General features: G+C 30.9%; 3 protein-coding genes across 4 annotated transcripts; 2 read left to right on the top strand and 1 right to left on the bottom strand.

The window, feature by feature from the left end:
- The first annotated feature begins 2,514 nt into the window (after nt 1-2,514).
- LOC107618063 (factor of DNA methylation 1) lies at nt 2,515-8,216 on the top strand. The gene is made up of 8 exons (XM_088497855.1): nt 2,515-2,888; nt 3,323-4,210; nt 4,423-4,604; nt 5,471-5,560; nt 6,014-6,301; nt 6,579-6,803; nt 7,038-7,278; nt 7,870-8,216. Exons 2-7 carry the CDS (start codon nt 3,328-3,330, stop codon nt 7,269-7,271), a joined length of 1,902 nt encoding a protein of 633 aa, XP_088353981.1. The 5' UTR covers nt 2,515-2,888; nt 3,323-3,327; the 3' UTR covers nt 7,272-7,278; nt 7,870-8,216.
- Nucleotides 8,217-9,222: 1,006 nt separating this feature from the next.
- Nucleotides 9,223-11,015, bottom strand: LOC107618495 (putative CCR4-associated factor 1 homolog 7). The gene has a single exon (XM_016320592.3). The coding sequence runs from the start codon at nt 10,360-10,362 to the stop codon at nt 9,505-9,507; it is 858 nt and encodes a 285-aa protein (XP_016176078.1). The 5' UTR covers nt 10,363-11,015; the 3' UTR covers nt 9,223-9,504.
- A 7,588-nt stretch (nt 11,016-18,603) lies between these two features.
- Nucleotides 18,604-20,293, top strand: LOC107619188 (small ribosomal subunit protein eS12). 2 transcript variants are annotated; one of them, XM_016321430.3, is made up of 5 exons: nt 18,604-18,694; nt 18,929-18,972; nt 19,503-19,794; nt 19,921-19,986; nt 20,105-20,293. In XM_016321430.3, exons 2-5 carry the CDS (start codon nt 18,965-18,967, stop codon nt 20,162-20,164), a joined length of 426 nt encoding a protein of 141 aa, XP_016176916.1. In that variant the 5' UTR covers nt 18,604-18,694; nt 18,929-18,964; the 3' UTR covers nt 20,165-20,293. The 2 variants fall into 2 exon arrangements, with proteins under 2 accessions (XP_016176916.1, XP_088356434.1); XM_088500308.1 differs by lacking the exons at nt 18,604-18,694; nt 18,929-18,972 and having other exon boundaries at nt 19,468-19,794.
- Nucleotides 20,294-20,495: the final 202 nt, after the last annotated feature.

Below are 20,495 nucleotides of genomic sequence, written 5' to 3'. Positions count from 1 at the left end.
CAACGAAAATGAAAATCTATATTCATTTACATCACGTGCATTAATCTTCATTGATTGAGGTCGCTAAACCACAATAATAAGAAATTTTAAGGAGGTGAAAGAGTGAATAAATACTTCAGATCATCGGCAGGATAATCAACAAACAAATGAGTATGACATGTTAGGTTGGATGGTGTTTATTCATAATTTATTTATTAGTTTAGTATAAAACGATTTTTTCGACTAGATCACGATTGAACCGATTGTACTAATAAATTGGTGAATTGATGATTAAAATGGTTCGATAATTGGTCTGATTTTTAGAATTTTATTATAGTATAAAGAGGTAATGACCAAATCAGTACTCGAAAAATTCAAATGCTGATATTTTGGTACTTTATTATTGTGATTGACAAAATGGTCCTTAAAAGATTTTAAAATTTGACAAGCGTGTTTCCGAGCTTGCCATAGCAAATTTCCGGCCAGCACAATGCTAATGTGGCCACCGTATTTTGGTGACTTGGTAAATCACCCCCAAAGTTCCCTCCCCAACGCACACTCCCTCCCCTTCCCTCTCCCTCCCTGTTGCAGCCCCATCCCCATCGCAGTTTCCGCCGCATCACAACCCCCTCCCCAATGTACACTTCCCCTTCCTCCCTCAACACCACCATTCATAGCAACAACAACTTTAACATCATAAGCAACAACAACCTCCACCATTCTCCCTCTCCAACACACACTACCCCTCCCTCCCTCAACCCCACCACTTGCAGTAACAATAGCCTTAATATCAACAGCAACAATAATCTCCACCACTCCCCCTTCCCCAACGCACACTCCCCTTTTCCTCCCTCAATACCACCATTCACAGCAACAACAACTTCAACATCATTAGAGTTGCCCCAAATCATGAATTGTCCCAAATTTTTAGGTTAAATTATCATTCAAAAAGATTAATAACAATAAAACTCAGAAAAAACAAACAAATTCATATACAATAATCAAAATAAAATAAAATAAAACTTAATACAGACACCACCAAAATAAGAATAGAAGAAGAACACCAGACACAGAGGAGGCACAACACGATGGAGCCAAGATGGAACCCAGACAGAGGAGGCATGGCAGCGACTGGGGGCTAGCAGCTAGCAGATACAAGCAGTGAAGACGCACAGACAACGCAATGCCACGAAGGAGACAGACGACACTGGCGGACACAGAAGACCCGACGACGAGATGGCGACAGTGTGGTGTCGATGACACTGGCTCTATAAGACTGAGAAGGTTGATTTGGGGGAGAGTGAGTCGAGAGTGTGAGAATTGAAGGATATTAGAATTCAAAGGGGCAAAGGAAGGGGATTAGAGTTCAGAAAGAGGGATTTTGGATTGAGGAGGGGGGAAGCGTGTTGGGGATGGGAGATTAGGGTTAGGGAGGGGGAGGGAAGGATTAGGGTTGGGGAGGGGGGGAGAGTGCAGTCAGGAAGTGGAAGGGGGAGTGCGTTGGGGAGGGGAAAGGAGAAAGAGAAGTGCGTTGGAAAGGAAGAAAGGAAGAAGTAGGGTGGGAGAGGGTTTTTGCCATGTCATAAAAAATATAGTGGCCATGTCAGCACTGTACTTGCCGGAGATATGCTCCGGCGAACTCGTGGATACGCTTGTCAAATTTTAAAATCTTTTAAGGACTATTTTGTCAATAACAATAGTAAGGTACCAAAATGTCACCGTTTGAATCTTTCGAGTAATGATTTGGTCATTACCTCTAGTATAAATATATATAATGGTTTATTTACTAAAAATAAATAAAACCAAAAATTTTGTCTTTATTAAATAGGAGTTAAGTATTTGTTTTTAGTATTTATTATTTAATAATAATTTGTGGAAAAATATATTTAAACATGATACTTAATTACTTATTTAATTTTAAAAGCCAACAAATTTTAAAAAGCCATTTATTTCATTTTTTTTTGTTTCTCGAGTCCCATACCTGATCAATGGACGTACTTTTAATTTGGACAAATTTGTGGATTAAACTTAACTTGACAACTCCCACTAAAAAAAAAACACAGTCATTTCTGTCCAAAAAAAAAAAAAAAACACAACAGTCATTTCACTCGTCATCCATCAAATCATTGTCCTGTAAAAGTGTAAATAGAATATCTTGGTATCCAAAATCTGTTCAGTTAGCTTAGCTCAATGTCTGTGAAATTTTAACTAGACTAAAAAATATTTAATTATAGTTTTGATCATTACTAAGATTTCTAAGAATATTCTCTTGCATAAAGTATAAAATTTTATTCACATCTAAAAGAATATGTATTTGATATTGGTAATAAAAATTAAATATAAAGTTATTAGTACATTCCTTGATTATTATGTTTTTAATCAAAACAATTTTCTTTTTATTAATATTGGAATTATTTTAGAAATTTAAAATCTAGTTACATAAATTTTTATAATAAAATAAATGTATCCAATTCTTTTAGATATTAAAAATAATTTCCTACCATATCTAAAACTAAACAAACACTGAAACAAGTTATAATATCGAAGAATGCAAATTTAGAAAAGTCCAAAGGTCATATCAATATTCAAAAAAAGTTTACAGGAAGATGATTTCACATATTTCAAGAATAAAGGGGTTTAAAATGCATATGAAGTAACTTCAGGGGTATGGGATGCAATTAAGAGAAAGTGTTCACGAGTCACTCTACTATACAGTACACTACACTAGCCACTAGGGTTTCACTCACTCTTCAATTTCTTCTCTCATTTTCAAGTCAAATCATTTCGTAATTCGTATCCTCTCACTCTTCTCTTCTCGTTGATCTTCACGTTAACGCCGGTGGTGGTGGTGGCGGTGGCGGTGGTTGTAGTCTTCTTCCACATCGCTAGCTGTCAACAGTGACTGAGTGGTTAGTTCCAATTTGTCTTTTTCTCTTTTCTCAATTTTGGTTTTCTTCTTAATTTGTTTCCACACTCTCAATTTCCGTGATTCTATTCGTGCATGCATGTGCTATTATCACTGAGAAATTGATGTATCATATCTTCATATGCTATGCGTTGACGTAATTTATATATATAATTATGTATTAATTTTACAATGCGGGAAACTCAATTTGTGACATTATGCTTGTGCATTTGCGATGCGAAATTTTGTTTCAGTAGAACTCTATGTTTTTATGTTTACATTGTTGTACAGTTGTTCCTGTTAGCAACATTTTGAATGAGAAATTATTCTTATGTTGGTTTATACAAATTTTTTTCCTTCCTTATTTTGATGATTTCTGGAGGAAATTTTACTTGAAGTTTATGTCCTGAACTAAATGTTGTGTAAAATGATGCACAGCTCCAATGGACTACAGCTCTGAGGATGAATCGGATATTAGTGAGTCTGAGATTGACGACTATTCAGAGAAACCATATGAACAGATAAGGAGTGGAAAGTACAAGGTTAAAGCCTTAAATGGGACTCTTAGATGTCCTTTCTGTGCTGGGAAGAAGAAACAAGAGTATAAATACAAGGAATTGTACCAACACGCGTCAGGCGTGGCTAAGGGTTCTGCTAACAGAAGTGCGAAACAGAAGGCGAACCACCTTGCTCTGTGGAAGTACATGGACAATGAGCTAGCCAGCGAGGCAGACGAAGTCCAGCGTCCGCCTGCACCTCAAGCTGTCAATCAACCTCCGCAGCAAGATGAGTTGTATGTTTGGCCCTGGACGGGTATTCTTGTTAACATAAAGAGTAAAGCACAGGATTCTGGATATTGGTTGAAGGAATTTGCAAAATACAGACCATTAAATGTTAAAATATTCTTGAATGAAGGTGATACGGTTTCTCAAGCTGTAGTGGACTTCAATAATGACTGGAACGGTTTCATGAATGCAAGTGCATTTGAGAAATCATTTGAAACTGCACGTCGTGGTAAAAAGGATTGGAGTTCAAACAAGTTGCAAGCAGACACAAACATTTATGGATGGGTAGCACGGGAAGATGATTATGGTTGTGAAGGACTGATAGGGGATTACCTACGCAATAAAGGAAGGTTGAGGACAGTTTCAGATATTGTTCAAGAAGCATCTGAAAGCAGAAATAGTATTGTGGCAAACCTGGCCAATGAGCTTGATATTACAAATGAAAACATCAACAAAATGGTATACAAATTCAATGAGAAGAATTTGTCCTTGAGCAGGATGCTTGTGGAGAAAGACCAACTTCACAATGCTTTTGTTGAAGGTGTTACTACATTCTATCTGTAGCATCTAATTAATTCTTTCCTGTTTGCACGTTAATTAATGTGTTTGGCACGTGGTCTCATTATTATTATTATTATTATTATTATTATTATTATTATTATTATGCGGAATACATCGGTGTATGTTAATGAACACAAAAACAAAAACTGCATTGAAGGTTAATATTACAAAATTGTCCAATTTCTTTGATAGAATCAAGGAAAATGCAACGTCTTGCCCGTATTGAGGTAAGGAGGATATTGGAAGAACAAGAAAAGTTGAGCAGTGAGTTGGAGGCAAAAAAACGAAAGCTAGATTCCTGGAGCAGAGATCTAAACAAACGTGAGGTACTGACTGATCAAGAGAGGCAGAAACTCGAAGAGGAAAAGAAGAAGGTACTATATATGACTTTTTTAGGCTATTAGTTGTTTGGGGCAAAGCTTGTTCTTGTTGGTTGGATCTTCCTCAATTATCGATAATTATCCTTGCAAAAGTTCATTGTTTGTTTTTTTCTTTGATCTCTTACTAATATTATTGGTTTCTATTGATTTGGGTTGAGTATTTTATTTGGTAATGAACCTTATTCATGTGATTGTGGTCCTCCACCATTTGTGTTTGGACCTTAAGCAGAGATTGCCAAATTGGCAGCTTTTGTTCAGAGTCTGTAATATCTCTGTTTTGGCTGACTATATGAAAAGAGAGAGTCTTTGATTTTGATTTCCTTTAGTATTTGAGTTGAGTTGAGGAGGCACCCCAGTGACCAAGTTCATAAAACTAGAATTTCCTTGGATTCTAGTCAGGAATAAAAATAGTTGGATCGATCCATAGTGAAGATACTAATTGAGTAATTGTAACACAACTATCAAGCTCCAGTATTTCTTTAAAAATATGTTTTTAGTCTGTCCTACTTTGACCTTTAGGTAGGTCTGATCATCTTGGGCTAGATGCTGATCCAGTAATATCAGTCTAAGGATCAGCTGGTCCAGTGAGCTGGCACCATTTGCTTAGTTCGAGTTTAGTAAAAAGCATTGGTATATTCATATTCATTTGTTACATGAAGTATTAAACATTGATGAGAGTACAGCCAAATATTAATGTTTTCAAACAGGATTGTTCTCCTTCTGTAAACAATTCCCATAAGATGCATGATCTGATGTCTCAATTTCTGTTGTTTTCATCCTCTTTGTGCCATTTTACTCCAAAGCACCAGCATTTATAATGTCTGTTACAGGATTCTAATGTTATCTCTTTGTCCTTCTAGAAAGATTTGAGGAATGAATCACTTATGATGGCATCAAAGGAGCAGAAGATAGCTGATGAGAAAGTTTACACACTTGTTGAGGAGCAAAAGGTTTCCTTCTTTATTGTGCCTTGGTTATGAAAAGATGAAAGACATTGTTGCATATTTTGTTAATTGCTGAGTATTTTATTCTACTAAGGTCCAGTTTAGGTAAACAACTTAATTAAGCTCCTTTTGACAAAATAGCTTAAACAACAAATGGCTACATTAAAAGTAGCTTATAAATAAGTTATTTTGTGTTTGGGTTTTTAACTCTAAAAGTGCATATTTTATAGAAATGTGATCAAAAGTAATAGTATTATGAGAGAAGTCATTTTTTTTAACTTCTCTATAAGCTCCTAAATAGCTTCTTAGAAAATAGCAATTTAGTTTTGAAAATTGCACCAGACATTAATATTACTATTTTTTATAAGTCAAAAGCTCAAAAAAGTTACTTTTGAAGCTTCCCAAACGGACCCTAAATTGTGAATGCCCTTTTGCTGATGCGGTTCTCAAATTTTCCAGAGAGAGAAAGAGGAGGCATTGAATAAGATACTTCTGTTGAAAAAACAACTAGATGCCAAACAGAAGTTGGAAATGGATATTGAAGAGTTAAAAGGGAAGTTGCAGGTCATGAGGCATCTTGGAGATGCAGATGATGCAGCAATTCAGAAAAAGATGAAGGAAATGAGTGATGAATTGCAAGAGAAAGTAGAAAATTTGGACAGTATGGAGTCCATGAACCAAACACTCATTATCAAGGAGCGCCAGAGCAATGATGAGCTGCAACAAGCTCGTAAAGCATTGATAAATGTATGATCTTATCTACTTACCCTCTAGCAATATTTTGCCCATCTAGAAATTTACTTGCAACATGATTTATACATTTAGTGCTTTTTCTTAAAGCTGACTAACTCTTCAGGGATTCTTGAAGATAACCAAGTATCTACTACTATGCTTGCATCTAGTCATGATAAGCTATTTGCAAGAAGTTTTTCTTCCCCTTTCTGTTTGAAATCTCTTTAGATATTCTGTTAATGTGACCTGGGTAGATTGTGGAGACTAAGGTTTTTTCTGTCTTTTATTTTAGGGGTTAGAAGATATTCTGAATTCTTCTTCACGAACTAATATTGGGATCAAGAAAATGGGAGAACTTGATGAGAAGCCTTTTCTCAATGTCTTCATGAAACAAAAAAGTCTTCGTGAAGAAGAAGCTCAGACAAAGGGTTTGGAGCTTTGCTCTTTTTGGCAGGAGAACTTGAAGGATTCGAACTGGCATCCATTCAAAGTGGTCACGGTTGATGATAATCCACAGGCATGTCCTCAAGTCCTCAAAATATACTATCAAGACATGCTTTGTGTGTTCATATCATATTCATGAAATTCAATTGGATGGGCCAATTGAGAGGGTTATTTCTATATGTTGCTTTCTTGTCAGTGTCATATTCATCAAGTTATGGACATGGCATGCCATTTGTAAATGTCCTGTATTGTAGTGTCAGCATCTTTCTAGCCCATGTACATACCAAATGATGTTGTATTGATACAGGAAATTCTGAATGAGGATGATGAGAAGTTAAAAAGTCTCAAGCAGGAATGGGGAGACGAGGTACATGCAGCTGTTATTACTTCCATCAAAGAACTCAATGAGTACAATCCAAGCGGTAGATATATTGTTAAGGAGCTATGGAACTTCAAGGAAAAAAGGAAGGCTACCTTGAAGGAGGTGATCAGCTACATTGTAGTTAATCATATCAAACATCTTAAGCGCAAGAGAACATAAACCAAAGGTTAGTCTTCCGGACTTCTAGCTGCGTTTGCATGGTTGATTTATGTTTTTAAGTTTTTAAATGCAATTCATGATTTCCCATGTTATGGAATTTAGAAAGAGAATGGGTGGATAAGAAGTGGTGTCATCTATATGTGCATATACCAATTTTTAGACTCTTACCAGTGTCGGTGTGTTGAATCTTGAAAGTGATTTTATTGATGGAATTATGTTTTAATTTGGTCTATTTTGAACATTTTTTAAGCTATACTGTAATGAGCTTTTTTCTGATTCAATAACATGAAGCATTACTAAATTTGAAGGATCTTTCTATCCGAAAGTTTTTATATGAGGTGACCAAGCCTGTAACTTGGTTGAGTTGGTGACCCTGATAGAGTTATATACAGAAACAAACCCTATTCCCTAAGCTTTGTTCCATATGTTGAATGTTACTGTCATATATTCCATCTCTGCATCAATATGCCTTTGGTTTATTTCAAACAAAAAAATTCTGAAGTGTAAAACAAAATGATTATTGGCCATTGCATTTGAAATTTGTCACTGCCATTAATATGTTTCAGTTCTGAACAAATGTATAATCTTGAAATTTCAGGGTAAGGCAGCTGAGAAATCAATGATATATCAAGAGCTTGTGAATTTATGCCTTTGTGCTTGCAATAAGGAAAAAAGAACTGGACGTATAAGTTGATACAAGTGTTACCAACGATGAATTTTACATTTGTATCTGATAAACTTTATTTATAGACTTCACTCGGTACTATCCTGGTGGCACTGTATTCTTTTCTTTTCTTATCGGTCTTATTTTATGGAAGTGTAGACAAATAGAATTCCAAAATGATGCGAAAAATCAAAAGTCCATCGCCTTGTTTTAGCAGAGATAGCTGGGACTGTATTGAAACCAACATCAACAGAGCATCAAGTTGTGATTTTCTTCTAAAATTGGCGAGACACTCTTATCTCTTGGGTAGAAATTGGTAACTGTCGCCAGAAAAAAGATACAGATATCGAGGACACAAAATTGTCCATTTCTTGGAAATTTTCTAAACTAATTTCTGTATTGCTAAAAATTAAAAGGACAGATTATTTATGGCAACGAGTTTTTTAGTTTTCTAAACCAATGCCAAAGGTTCATCTCTACTGTCCCATTATTTCCATCCTTTTTCTATTCTGCAGATGAATGTTAAAAACTTAATATTGAAAACAGTCGTCATCAGAAAAATTGACTTGACAGCAAGATGATCACCCAAGAGGGATCACACCAGTTCTACTGCTACACTTCTACTGTACCAACCCAGTTAATAATGTATAAAGACCAATCCAGCAAAATGCTATGTAATGGAAACCCTTGCAAGCAAGGGTTGACTTGAACCATAAAACATAAGATAATAATGCAAACCAATGCACTGACTTCTCCTTTATCAAACATATAGTTTATACTTTATAATGAGTAGAAAAGAGAACAATTCTCACCAAAAAAAGGAAGAGAGAATATTAATATAAGGCATCCATAACAAACTTGTGTTACTATGAACCTTTCCGAGGTTTGAAGTCTCAAGCAATAGACCCAGAAAGGAGCGACTCCAACCATCAAACATTGCCTTACCTGCAGTTCTTGTCAAATGCAAACTCTTCAACAAATATCCACCAATTATCCTTATGACTAAGATATACACCAATAACCATTATCCAATTGAAGTCAATTAACTATAAATCATCATACCAAATGTAGCATAATTTCTTACACCTTGAAAACAGAAACAAACTAAAAGGAAAAGATCAAGTTGGTTTTCAGTAATACACCAGCAGAGCAACCAACAGAAAAGAGTTCTAAGTATCCATTTAATCAAGGTAAGGTAATCAAACTTGAGCTCACCTATTCTTATAGATCTCAGCTAGTAAACATGAAAGATGAATCAAACTAATCAAAAGGTAGAGAAAAAACAAGTTAAAAAACCAAAGGTATATATATCCATAACAACACCACTTATTAATTGCAAAAGTTTTTCTACAACACAAGATGTTAAGTTGTTGAAAGTAGTAACATATACACACATATCCTCAATCACAAACAAAAATTAACATCTTCTCTAAACTTTAACCTTAATTCTTAACACTTTTCCTTTCACATTCCCTCTTTTCTTCTTTACCTCACTCTAACCTTAATCTCTCACTCTTTCATTTCCTTCTTTTCTTAAATTTTTCAATTTTTTTTTCTTCCTAATCCCTCTCAATGAACATAAGAATTAGAGCTATAACCGCCACTGCCGCCGTCGTTGCCCAATCCAAACAAAACACCGGCATACTTCTCCAGCGACCCACTGAAGAAATTCTCCTTCAGCTTCAGAAAAGTGCTTGACGTAAGCAAGCTATCGGAACCGGCCTGGTGGCAAATCCCAACCCTCTCAACCTCCAACAACTCCGCAAGCTTATTCAAACCACCATGCAATGAATTGCAAAACTTCATCAAATGCTTAATATCATAAACCCTAGGGAAATACATGTTGATCAAATTAAAGAAACCAGCTTGTGTTTCTGGAAGGTTCTGGCACGTGAGAAGCTTCAACAGGTAACCGAAATCGTAACCGCTGTGGAACGTAACCCAGTGAATGGCGTCGTTTAGGACTATTCCAGAAGACATTAGAAGCTCACCGAAACGACGAGCGTCAATGCCGTCTCGGTTGTTCTTGCTGAAATCGATTCCGCTCTGGCGAAGAAGCTCGATTGAGTCGTTCGCGAAAACGTCCTCGTTGACGTTGAATTCCCGGAAGTTGAACTGCCATATGCAGCTGCGCTGGTCTTCGCCGGATGCATCGGCGGCGGGAAGGTTGCCGAATTCATCGGAGAAGGTGAGACCTAATTGGATGAGTTTGAGCATGTCCACGTTGTCCTTTAGGGTTTGGTAATGGTAGTCGTGGCTGTTCTTGAAGTTTCCGACGGGGCGGAGAACGATCCCGGGGAACTCTGTGTCCATTGCCACGTAAGGGTAGTCATCGACGATGTCGCGGATTAGGGCGAATTCTTCTTCGAGATTAGAGTCCCAAACCTCCCGGATCTGGATTGTCTCGCTCTTCGGAAGAAGCGGCATCGGATGGTGGCGGCTGCGGCGGAGGAATTGGGCATGAAACAAAGATTTGGGATATTTGACGGCAGGGGCGGCAAGGTTAGCTTAAATGGGATTTTTTTCTTCCGATTTGCGAATAGGTTCTCAATTTTCAATCTTTTATTTCCTCTGGATTATGGTTTCGGAATTGGGGGAAAATTTGGGAGAAATGATTGAAAAATTGGGGGATTTTTAGGGAAAATTGAAAGAGGGGAAATTGGGAATTTTGTGTGTGTGTGAGAATAATGGGTGGAAGGAATTCGGGGAAGGAGGGAAGATTAAGAAGGAAGAGATTTGTTGGATGGTGAAATCTCTCCCCGTTCTAGGGTTTCTTTTTTTCTTTTTTGGATTTTTGATTGCTTAGGTTTGAATTTATGAGAAGAGATAAGGGTAGGGGAAGGATACTTTGATCAATTTTAGTGGTGGGATCGCTTTTTTTTTTTTTTTAATAAAAATTGTTTTTGGGTTTTCAGTAGTTTAGTTAATTTTGTTAATTTTTATTTATTATTTTGGTGGAGGTATTATAATGGGGGAAGAATCTGTTTTGTTTGTTTCCTGAGAAAACGAAAATGTGGACAGAAGGATAAAGAAAGTTAGGAGAGAAAATGGGGCATGGATCGTTCAGTAATCACTAGTTGTGGTATGAGGTTTTCAAGTTGAACACGCTGTTTTGGTCTCCTTCTCTTCTCGTGTTTCTTCTTTACCACTAGAAACTAGAAAGCTACAACAAATAAAATAATATAAAAAAAATATTAAAAAGTAATTAAAATTTATTAGTTTTGACAATTATTTTTAATTATTTTTTTTAATTTAATAATTTAATAATATATTTTTAACTAATAATATATGAATGTTATTTTATGTGCAAAAAGATTGGTTTTGTGCATTTTATTTTAAGAAAATAGAGATATTTATATGTTCTTTGGTTGTTATAGGCAAGTTGGAGAAAAGATATTTGCATAGTAAAGTTCCTTTTATGACCTTGTGAACAAAACTTAAGATTAAATTTTACTCTTTTTCCATCGTTTTATCTTATTCGTTTGTTCTTTTAAGCTTTTATTCACATTTCATAACAACTCCCCTCCCCTCTCCCTTTTCTCATTGACGTCGACATTCCATACAAAGAGGAATTTTAGAACATCCACCTCATGCATTTATCTTTGCAATAATAAAGTAATAAGCTGTTGTGAAAAAGTTGCATTTATCGACCATCCATTGATTAATTTTTCACTTATATGTTTTTGGCACTTTGTTTTTTAGTACAAAAAGTTGAATTTATTGATTAAAGGCATAAGTACAAACAACAACAATATCCTATTTCATTTTTATACCACAGTCTTCAATTATTCAAGCTCGAATTTGAAAATTACTTACCAAATCCTATGCATGAACTATGTTTTCCAAATCTATTCTATTATATAAAAATCGAATTTCTGCGCTTAACGATGGAACTGACGTGGCATGCTCCGAAGAGTGTTTCCCAATTTAATTATTTTAACTCATTCAATACAATTTATTACCATTACTTAATTATATAAGCTAATTGATTTGATTAGATATTTAAATATTAATATAATTTATTATAATATATATTACTTAATTAATTTTACTATATTAATTATAATTTGTTATGTTAGTTAATTAATTTATTCATTTATAAAGTCTGAAATAAAATAAAGAATTTGTTGTTTATTATAATTGAATTCATTAAATTTAATTATACATCTATTCTATTATATAAAAATCGAATTTCTGCGCTTAATGATGGAGCTGACGTGGCATGCTCCGAAGAGTGTTTCCCAATTTATTTATTTTAACTCATTCAATACAATTTATTACCATTACTTAATTATATAAGCTAATTGATTTGATTAGATATTTAAATATTAATATAATTTATTATAATATATATTACTTAATTAATTTTACTATATTAATTATAATTTGTTATGTTAGTTAATTAATTTATTCATTTATAAAGTCTGAAATAAAATAAATAATTTGTTGTTTATTATAATTGAATTCATTAAATTTAATTATACATTATATACGAATTAATAATAATTTGTAAATTATTTTATATTATATATGTATTAACGAAATATTATATATGTCTTAATGTGTTAATTAAATATTATATACGTATAGAAAATAAATACAAAGATGATTTATATAATATTGATAATATTATATTAGTACGGTGATTTTTTTTTTTTGTTTTGATATCATATAGTATTGATAACGATAATATTATTATATAAACTTTTTAATATTAGTATAGAAAATTAGAAAATTATTTCTTATGGCGATCACTCTTAGTGAAATAGTGTGTCCCTTATATAATATTAATAATTATTGCTTAATTTAAAGTAATTGTATGTCGGTATCTTAAATTTATTTTTCAATAATGATCTACATAAATAAATTTAATTGAATTGAATGATTATATAAAATATTTTATATTATTAATATACTAAAATTAAATTTATTTTTCGGTACAGAATTTTATAGGTGAATTTTATACAAGATTAAGTTATTTTTTATTTTTTTATTTGTTTTATCTGTGTTATTTTATTTAATTTTAAGTAGCGTTATTTACAATTACCGTCAGTATGATATTTTATAAAATATGAAAATTAATTTTTTTATAATTTAAATATCAATGTTTGAATTAATTTTAATTTAACTTTTTTAAATTAACGTTATCTTTCATTTAGATCTTAATTAATTTAAAATACAAAAATACTAATCTACTCTTTTCTCTTTAAATAATAACAACTTTAATTTATTTACTGTCTTTTTTTCTTTTTATATTTTGTTTAGCAAAGATAATATATGGATTAGGATGGAGTTAAAAAATACTCTATGTGATACATGTTTGGCACTAATAAATTCATATGAAATAAAAAAGAGGAAAACAAAAAATTAAAGAACACTGAATTGAATGGTATAAACAGATTCATTGAAGCCAAATGTCTGTGTGTTTTCATGTCTCATCTTATTTTTCAAAGTTCAAACACATTTTGAATGTACGAATTTTAATTATATGAACTTTATTATTTCTTTTCTAGCATTCTTTAATACAAACTTCGTTTCTTTTTCTTAATTATTATTAATACTTTTATTCTTTTCTTCTCTAATTATAAATCTCCTTATAATAACTTTTTGATAGGATATTTTTTTTGTCTAATAAAACTTTTTCTATTTTCTGTCAAAAATAATTTACATTAGGAAAAAAAAGATACAAATTAAATTTTAAAATTCAAATTTAAATAAAATGTGCAAAGGATAACTATTGAATTCATTTGGTCGATTTAAACAATTTGTATTATCGTCATTGAAAATTTCAAATACTATTATAAAATTCTAGAAATTTTTATTTTATTGTTCTTAAATTATATATTATACCGTGTATTTGAAAAGTTTCATCTTTTTTAAAATAAGTGTGACATTATATACTTTTTTAGATACAATAAATGAATAATAAAGTTAAAGTGAGTAACAAAATTGATTATATAATAAGATACAAATTTTTAGAATTTCTAGCACAATTAACAAATTTTTAGTTTCAAAATAAATGTTTACTCTATTTTTTATCTTTTATTTGATTTTTTTTATAATTTTTTTTCTTTATTTTTTTAATTAATTATAATTGTAATAATTCATCATAAATTTGTGTTTGTAGAAAAAATTTATCAATCATAAAATACAGAAGACTTAACCAAAAAATTTAAAAAATATTGATTAATCACAAAATAAAAAATTATGAATTGTGCTTTAATTATGTTGTAAAATACAAATTGGGACTATTTAAAATTAGTTTTTTACCATTAATGTTAACTTCAATCATAATAAGTTAAAAAGTAAAAATTGTATATAATAATTTAATTTTATTATTTATACTACCAAAATTATTCTTTAATGTATTATATCCTATTTATTTTTATTCATTGACGATCTTTAATTGTCTATTTTTAATAAAAATTTGAATTTATTAAATTGATTTTTTTTCAATTAGTAATATAATTATTGTGACATTTACTTTGTTCAGTAATATTTTTTAATTTATTTAATCTGATTAATCATCTCTTTCTTATTTTATGCTAATTTAACTAATTAAAATTAATAAATTTCAGTTATTTTAATTCTTGCAATTTTTTATTATAATAATATTTTTCTTTTAATGTATTAATATTATTTTAATATGTATATGTCATTAATAATAATAATTTCATTTTAAAGTGATATTTTATTACCAATATATATATATATATATATATATATATATATATATATATATATATATATAATATGTTTAATTATAGAAAATTTACTATTTCTTTATACGATTAGATTAGACATATTTATATTCAATTTATTTGATTATTTAATTAAAATTAATTATATTAAAAGATTAGATTAAGATTATGGTAGACTAATTATATTGTTATTAATTAATTATATTAAAAGATTAAGATTATGATAGATTATCATTATTTTATTATTTTTTATTTTTTATATTAATTCAGATGTTTAGCTTCTTTTTGTTATTATTTTTTATTCTCTTATTCTATGTGTTTATTCCCATAAATCTTGCTAAACTAAATAAGGTACTCTATAACTCTTTTTTATTCTTCTTTTATATACACATAAAATTTATTAAATTATTTCTCTTCTGTCTAATAATTTTGTTTCTCTTCTATTTATATTTCTTTCCTTCAATATTTTATTGGTTCTTATTTTTCTAAATTTTATTTTAATTTATGTATTTGTTCTGACTATACCTAATTTTTTTTATTTATATGTGTAATATACATTTTTACATATGTTATATAGAAATATGATTTGATTCCATTAACTTGCCAAATTTTTTTAAAAAATCTAAAGCTAAAGCACAAAAATATATTTATAGATATTTTACTTTAATTTTTTAACTAAAAAATATAATATTTTTGTCATATTTGTTGGAATTCTAAGTTAAATATGAATATTAATTTTTGAAATAAAATAAATATATTTTAAATTTTTTGCACCTAAAAATAATATTCTATCAATGTTAAAATTATTTAGATGGATAAGTAATAGTGAATATAGAATTATTTAGGATGGATAGAACTAAGTACATTTTTTTATTAAAAATACGAATTTAAAAATATTATATTCAATTATCAATAGTCAACCTCTCATTGAACCATTGTATTTTCAAAATATTTTTGAAAAAATGAAATAGTTTTAGGTGTATAATTTTTGTAAAAATTTAATTAATTTAAGATATTTATTATCATTGTTTAAAAAAGTAAATTGAAATAACAATTTAATATTTCTACTCTTAAAATATTATTTATTTATTTATTTAGCATTCTTTATCATCCAATGATCACATTAATATAATTTAATTCAATAAAATTATTTATTATCATTTGATTGAATAAAATTTCTATTTTAGTAGAAAATTTTAGGATTTCTCAACCTCAAGATCATCCATGTTAAAGCATTAAAAAATATAACTAAGAGCGCGAAAGCGTCTCTTCATTCGAGAGTATGATTGAGATCAGAGAGCTTGGCTCTTGTGGTTCTTTGATCTTCGTCAACCAAAACCTTCTGTATTTCTGAGAGGGTTGAATCACAATTTTACTGTGGGAAAAGAGCTACCAAGACAAGTTTGATGTCTTGAAGACCAAAATCCTAAAGTCATTATTTATATTTGAGTGTGACACTCATTAAACCATAAAACTCAAATAAAATAGTATCTATGATTTTAATCTCATTTATCCAAATCAAAAGTAATAATGACTTATTTAATTCAACATTTATGACAATAAATGAGATCACTGTTATATAAGTCATTTAATGTGAAATTACTTAATTTGCGATTATAATTAATATATGTATTGTCCATAAATATATTAAGAAATAATAATTTCCTAACAATCTTCTACTTCGGTTATAAATATATATTTTCTTGAGATAATCGCCTCTTATAAATTTTACGCGCAAATCTGAATGTTATTTCTCTTATTATTACTTTAATAATCTGGTCTATCTCATATATTAGTTATGAAATTACTAAAACTTTTATCACATTAGTGTCGCAACAAAACCACGATAATCCCATACTAAAATACTCAACCATATAGATCATATTTGGATGAGAAAATTCAGAAATTACATGCAAAAATGATTTCATACATGTCTATTTTTAACTTGAATAAAAATTCTATTTTATTCGGTGACAGACTCAGATGAAATTGCAATGGCAACATCCGGACTCATTACGACGGCGACTAAGTGATGAGTCTGTGGAAGAAGAAGAGAAGAACTTAACAGATTCAGATTTACCTAGAGAAAAGGGACTCGGTAGGAGAAAGGTGGCGACGGGCTCAACAGCGACGGTAACGGGATGAGCAGCGATGATGACATGAGCTGTGAACAGTGACGGACCCAGAAAAATTTAGTAATGGAGGCAAAAATATAATAAAATTTAGGTATAGATATTTTTTTTTTGCTTCCCACGATACTCAACAAGTTAAGAACTAATCTGTCATGAATTTGAATTTCATTTAAGAATCTATAATTGGCCCGCAACGAGTTGCTATACATACGAGACGGAATTCGAACCATCAATACTTACTTAAGCGGACGACTAAGTTGATTACTTGATCAATCCAAATTAGTTTAGATATATTCAAAATTTAAAATTAGAACTATCTAATACATATTGATAAGAACTAGAAATATACACACAATCATTATTATAATATTTAAAATAATAAAAATATAATTTCATACACATAGTATAATATTTAAAATAAAAAATATTTATAAGGATTTTTTTTAATTTTTAACATGACTAAATATTATTTTTTTATATATATTTTTAAACAATTATTTTACTTTTTATTATCTCATATTTAATTGTCAAATCTACCTATTATAATTTTTATAGTATGAATAAATTTTTTAACCAAAATAATTACAATATATTAATATATAGATAATATATTTTTTCATCTTAGACAATTTTTAAAAAATCACTAATAATTTAAGTTGTATTTAATTAGAAAACTAAGTTTTAATTTAATTATTAATTAATTAACTAATATAATAAAATTAATTATCACTATTTTTTGAGTTTATTTATTTATTTTTCATACTAAATCAAATTTAACAATATAATTATTATGTGTTAAGTTTAACAAAATATTTTTTAACATAAAATACAAAAGAACTATTTATATTTTATTTTGAGACAAATATAATATAATAAGTGGTATATATGTATATAAATATTAATTTAAAAAAAAAATTTGTGGTATTAAACGTAGGTCCGTCCCTTGCTATAAAGGAACATGGGAGTTGTGAAGGGGTAGATGGCGATGGACTAAGCAACAAGGATGATGGGAGCTATGCGGTTTTTTGTGAAGAAGTCGAGAAGAAGAAGATTCTGGGTGAGGATGACTGAGTTTATCTTGCATGGCTATAGAGTATAGATTGAAGTTATGAATCACTGAATCTGTGATGTGAGGCAAATCCTAATTCCTAAAAAGTGTTTATATGTATTATGTATATATCCGGGGCAGGTACACCCTAAACCCGACCATACCTTGTCCTGAGCAAAATCTGCCCCGACTCGGGTCAAGTTATTACCCTCTCCATTCGTGTATGGACGGATTGGATACCCGCGTATTTGGAAACTCCTGCTAAGTCTAACCACGTATTAATACTCCATTTATTAAGGGTTTATCGCTAGCCAATGGATTGCTATATACACAAGGCGAGATTCGAACTCCTAATAGTTGTTTAAGCGGACGAGTGAGATGATTACTTAACAAACTCAAATTGATAAAGACAAATACTAATTATTTTTAATATTTTAATATTAAAAATTCTCAGAGTTTGATTTTAATTATAACTTTGTAAAATATTTATAATAATTACTATATATTATTTAATTTTTTAATAAATTTTTTTATATAATTTTATGTATTATCCCGTACAAAATACGGGAACATACACTAGTTAGTACATGTAAATATTGGACCTTCGTGGCTTTACATCTCAGTATCTCACCGTTCAGATCACCAAACATTTTTTGGAAAAACCATACGACAAATTTTTGTTGGGCCGATGCACATTAAAGTCCAAATTATAGAATGTAAATACCCAATAACAGGCCCAACGCAACCCAAAAAAATAAAATAAGAGTGGTAAGTGATTAGGGTTTTTGGAATATAAGAACCCTTCTTCTCTGCTCTATGCCTCGTTAAGTTATCTCACACTCCCTGCGACCCTTTTCGGCGGCTTCATCGTCTTCTATGTATTCCTCTCTCTCTCTCTCTCTCTCTCTCTCTCTCGCATTCTGTTCTGTAGTTTCGATTTTTGGTATGAGCTTTTTGCTAGGGTTCGGATCACTTGCTTCTAGTTTCAATGTTAATACCGAAATTACCAAAATATATTTGTTATTTTCTATTTAGAGTTTCTGAATGTTGCTTCATAGCACGAGATCTGATTTCCTGTATATTGTGTTTGTCTTTTTTTTCCTTCTGTGCAGTGAAGGAGAGCTTGTTCTTTTTAGCTATCATCAAAGATGTCAGGGTATGTTCTACTTTTTACTTTCATTTTTTTCAAAATAAAAAGTATGATTATTCGTTATGACAATTTTATAGGACTAGAGATTCGTTTAGGAAAATAGCTATCATGATTTTGTTTCGTTTACGAATTACATTGTCACTATTGAATATAGGATGAACTAGTTATTCTTTATGTTATCATCACTGTATTTCTGTCAATCCAACTTAGTGAATTGGCTTGAAAGCTCTCCGGATATTTTGACAATTATATGCATTACATTATAATGATTACATTAACAAGGAAGCATAGTTATTTGGTTCAAATTAAGAATTTACGTAGTTAAGGGTTTTTTTATCATTAAGTTTCATGATTCTGTAGTTCTATCAATTTAGCTAGATCCCTTATAGAGAATTGTCTTGAAATCTCCACATTATTATGCTAGTCTTATGTAGTTTGATGTTTATTGATAGTTGTAGGTTGTAGATTTTGTATTTCTTGAGCAACATAGTAATTATACTGCTTATACCCATTCTTATGGTATTTTTTATTTGCAGTGAAGAAGCCCCAGTTGTGGCAGCTGAGCCAGCAGCTCCCGCCATTGGTGAGCCAATGGATATTATGACTGCCTTACAGCTTGTGCTCAGGAAGTCACTTGCTTATGGTGGTCTTGCACGTGGCCTTCATGAGGGTGCTAAGGTTATTGAGAAGCGCACCGCACAGCTTGTTGTTCTCGCAGAGGACTGCGACCAACCCGACTATGTCAAACTTGTCAAGGCCCTTTGTGCTGAGCACAATGTTAGCCTGCTGACAGTTCCAAGTGCAAAGACCCTTGGAGAGTGGGCTGGTGTAAGTGTCACCGATGCAAAATTGTTTTACTTTCATTATTTTGTACAACACTAAATTCTGTCAGTTTTTTATTTCTACCCTCTTTTCAAGTCTTCTCTTGATTAATTCTGTTGGTCCTCCGTGCAGTTGTGCAAGATTGATTCAGAAGGAAAAGCCAGGAAGGTGACTGGCTGCTCTTGTGTTGTTGTGAAGGTATGAACATAGAAATTTCAATGTTTGATATCATGTTTGGGTTTGCTTTCATGAAAGTAAAAGATTTGCTATGGCTTCTTGCTTTGATTTAATAATTGTTTTTCTATAATCTCCGCAGGACTTTGGCGAGGAACATGAAGCTTATAACGTTGTCCTTCAGCATGTGAAAGCTCAATGAGTTGCACATGATACATAGTTTTGTGTTTGGCTTCATTTGGGACTTGTTTCATGATAATGAATTTTGCAATGTAGCTGGAGTATCTATTTTAGAGATTTTGATTATTTAAAGTTTGACTATGTTGCATTACCCATTGCTTTTACTTTTAATTTATTTACATACTTCTTTTGCACTTGCAGTTAATGAATCGATCAAGGGAAATTAATATTAGAGGGTAATCCTTTAAAAATATAATTTTATAATGTACTGTTTTTTTTGCCTACGGTACTAAGTTTTGGATAGACTAATTTTTAACACTTAGATTGAACGATATTTTTGTAGTCTAAAGTTA

The sequence above is a fragment of the Arachis ipaensis genome, chromosome B9 (genome assembly GCF_059453495.1).
Source record: "Arachis ipaensis isolate K30076 ecotype BB chromosome B9, ASM5945349v1, whole genome shotgun sequence".
Classification (NCBI taxonomy): Eukaryota; Viridiplantae; Streptophyta; class Magnoliopsida; order Fabales; family Fabaceae; genus Arachis; species Arachis ipaensis.
Note: the sequence above shows the minus strand (reverse complement) of the source record. Positions and strands in the feature narration are given on the sequence as shown.

What these genes read in the sequence shown, in the direction of transcription:
- LOC107618063 (XM_088497855.1), top strand. Translation starts at nt 3,328, where the DNA reads ATGGACTACAGCTCTGAGGATGAATCGGATATTAGTGAGTCTGAGATT. An exon ending in CACTTGTTGAGGAGCAAAAG is followed by an intron (nt 5,561 to 6,013) that starts GTTTCCTTCTTT and finishes CAAATTTTCCAG; the next exon opens with AGAGAGAAAGAGGAGGCATT. An exon ending in CGGTTGATGATAATCCACAG is followed by an intron (nt 6,804 to 7,037) that starts GCATGTCCTCAA and finishes GTATTGATACAG; the next exon opens with GAAATTCTGAATGAGGATGA.
- LOC107618495 (XM_016320592.3), bottom strand. Translation starts at nt 10,362, where the DNA reads ATGCCGCTTCTTCCGAAGAGCGAGACAATCCAGATCCGGGAGGTTTGG.
- LOC107619188 (XM_088500308.1), top strand. Translation starts at nt 19,483, where the DNA reads ATGGTATTTTTTATTTGCAGTGAAGAAGCCCCAGTTGTGGCAGCTGAG. An exon ending in CCCTTGGAGAGTGGGCTGGT is followed by an intron (nt 19,795 to 19,920) that starts GTAAGTGTCACC and finishes TCCTCCGTGCAG; the next exon opens with TTGTGCAAGATTGATTCAGA. An exon ending in GCTCTTGTGTTGTTGTGAAG is followed by an intron (nt 19,987 to 20,104) that starts GTATGAACATAG and finishes TAATCTCCGCAG; the next exon opens with GACTTTGGCGAGGAACATGA.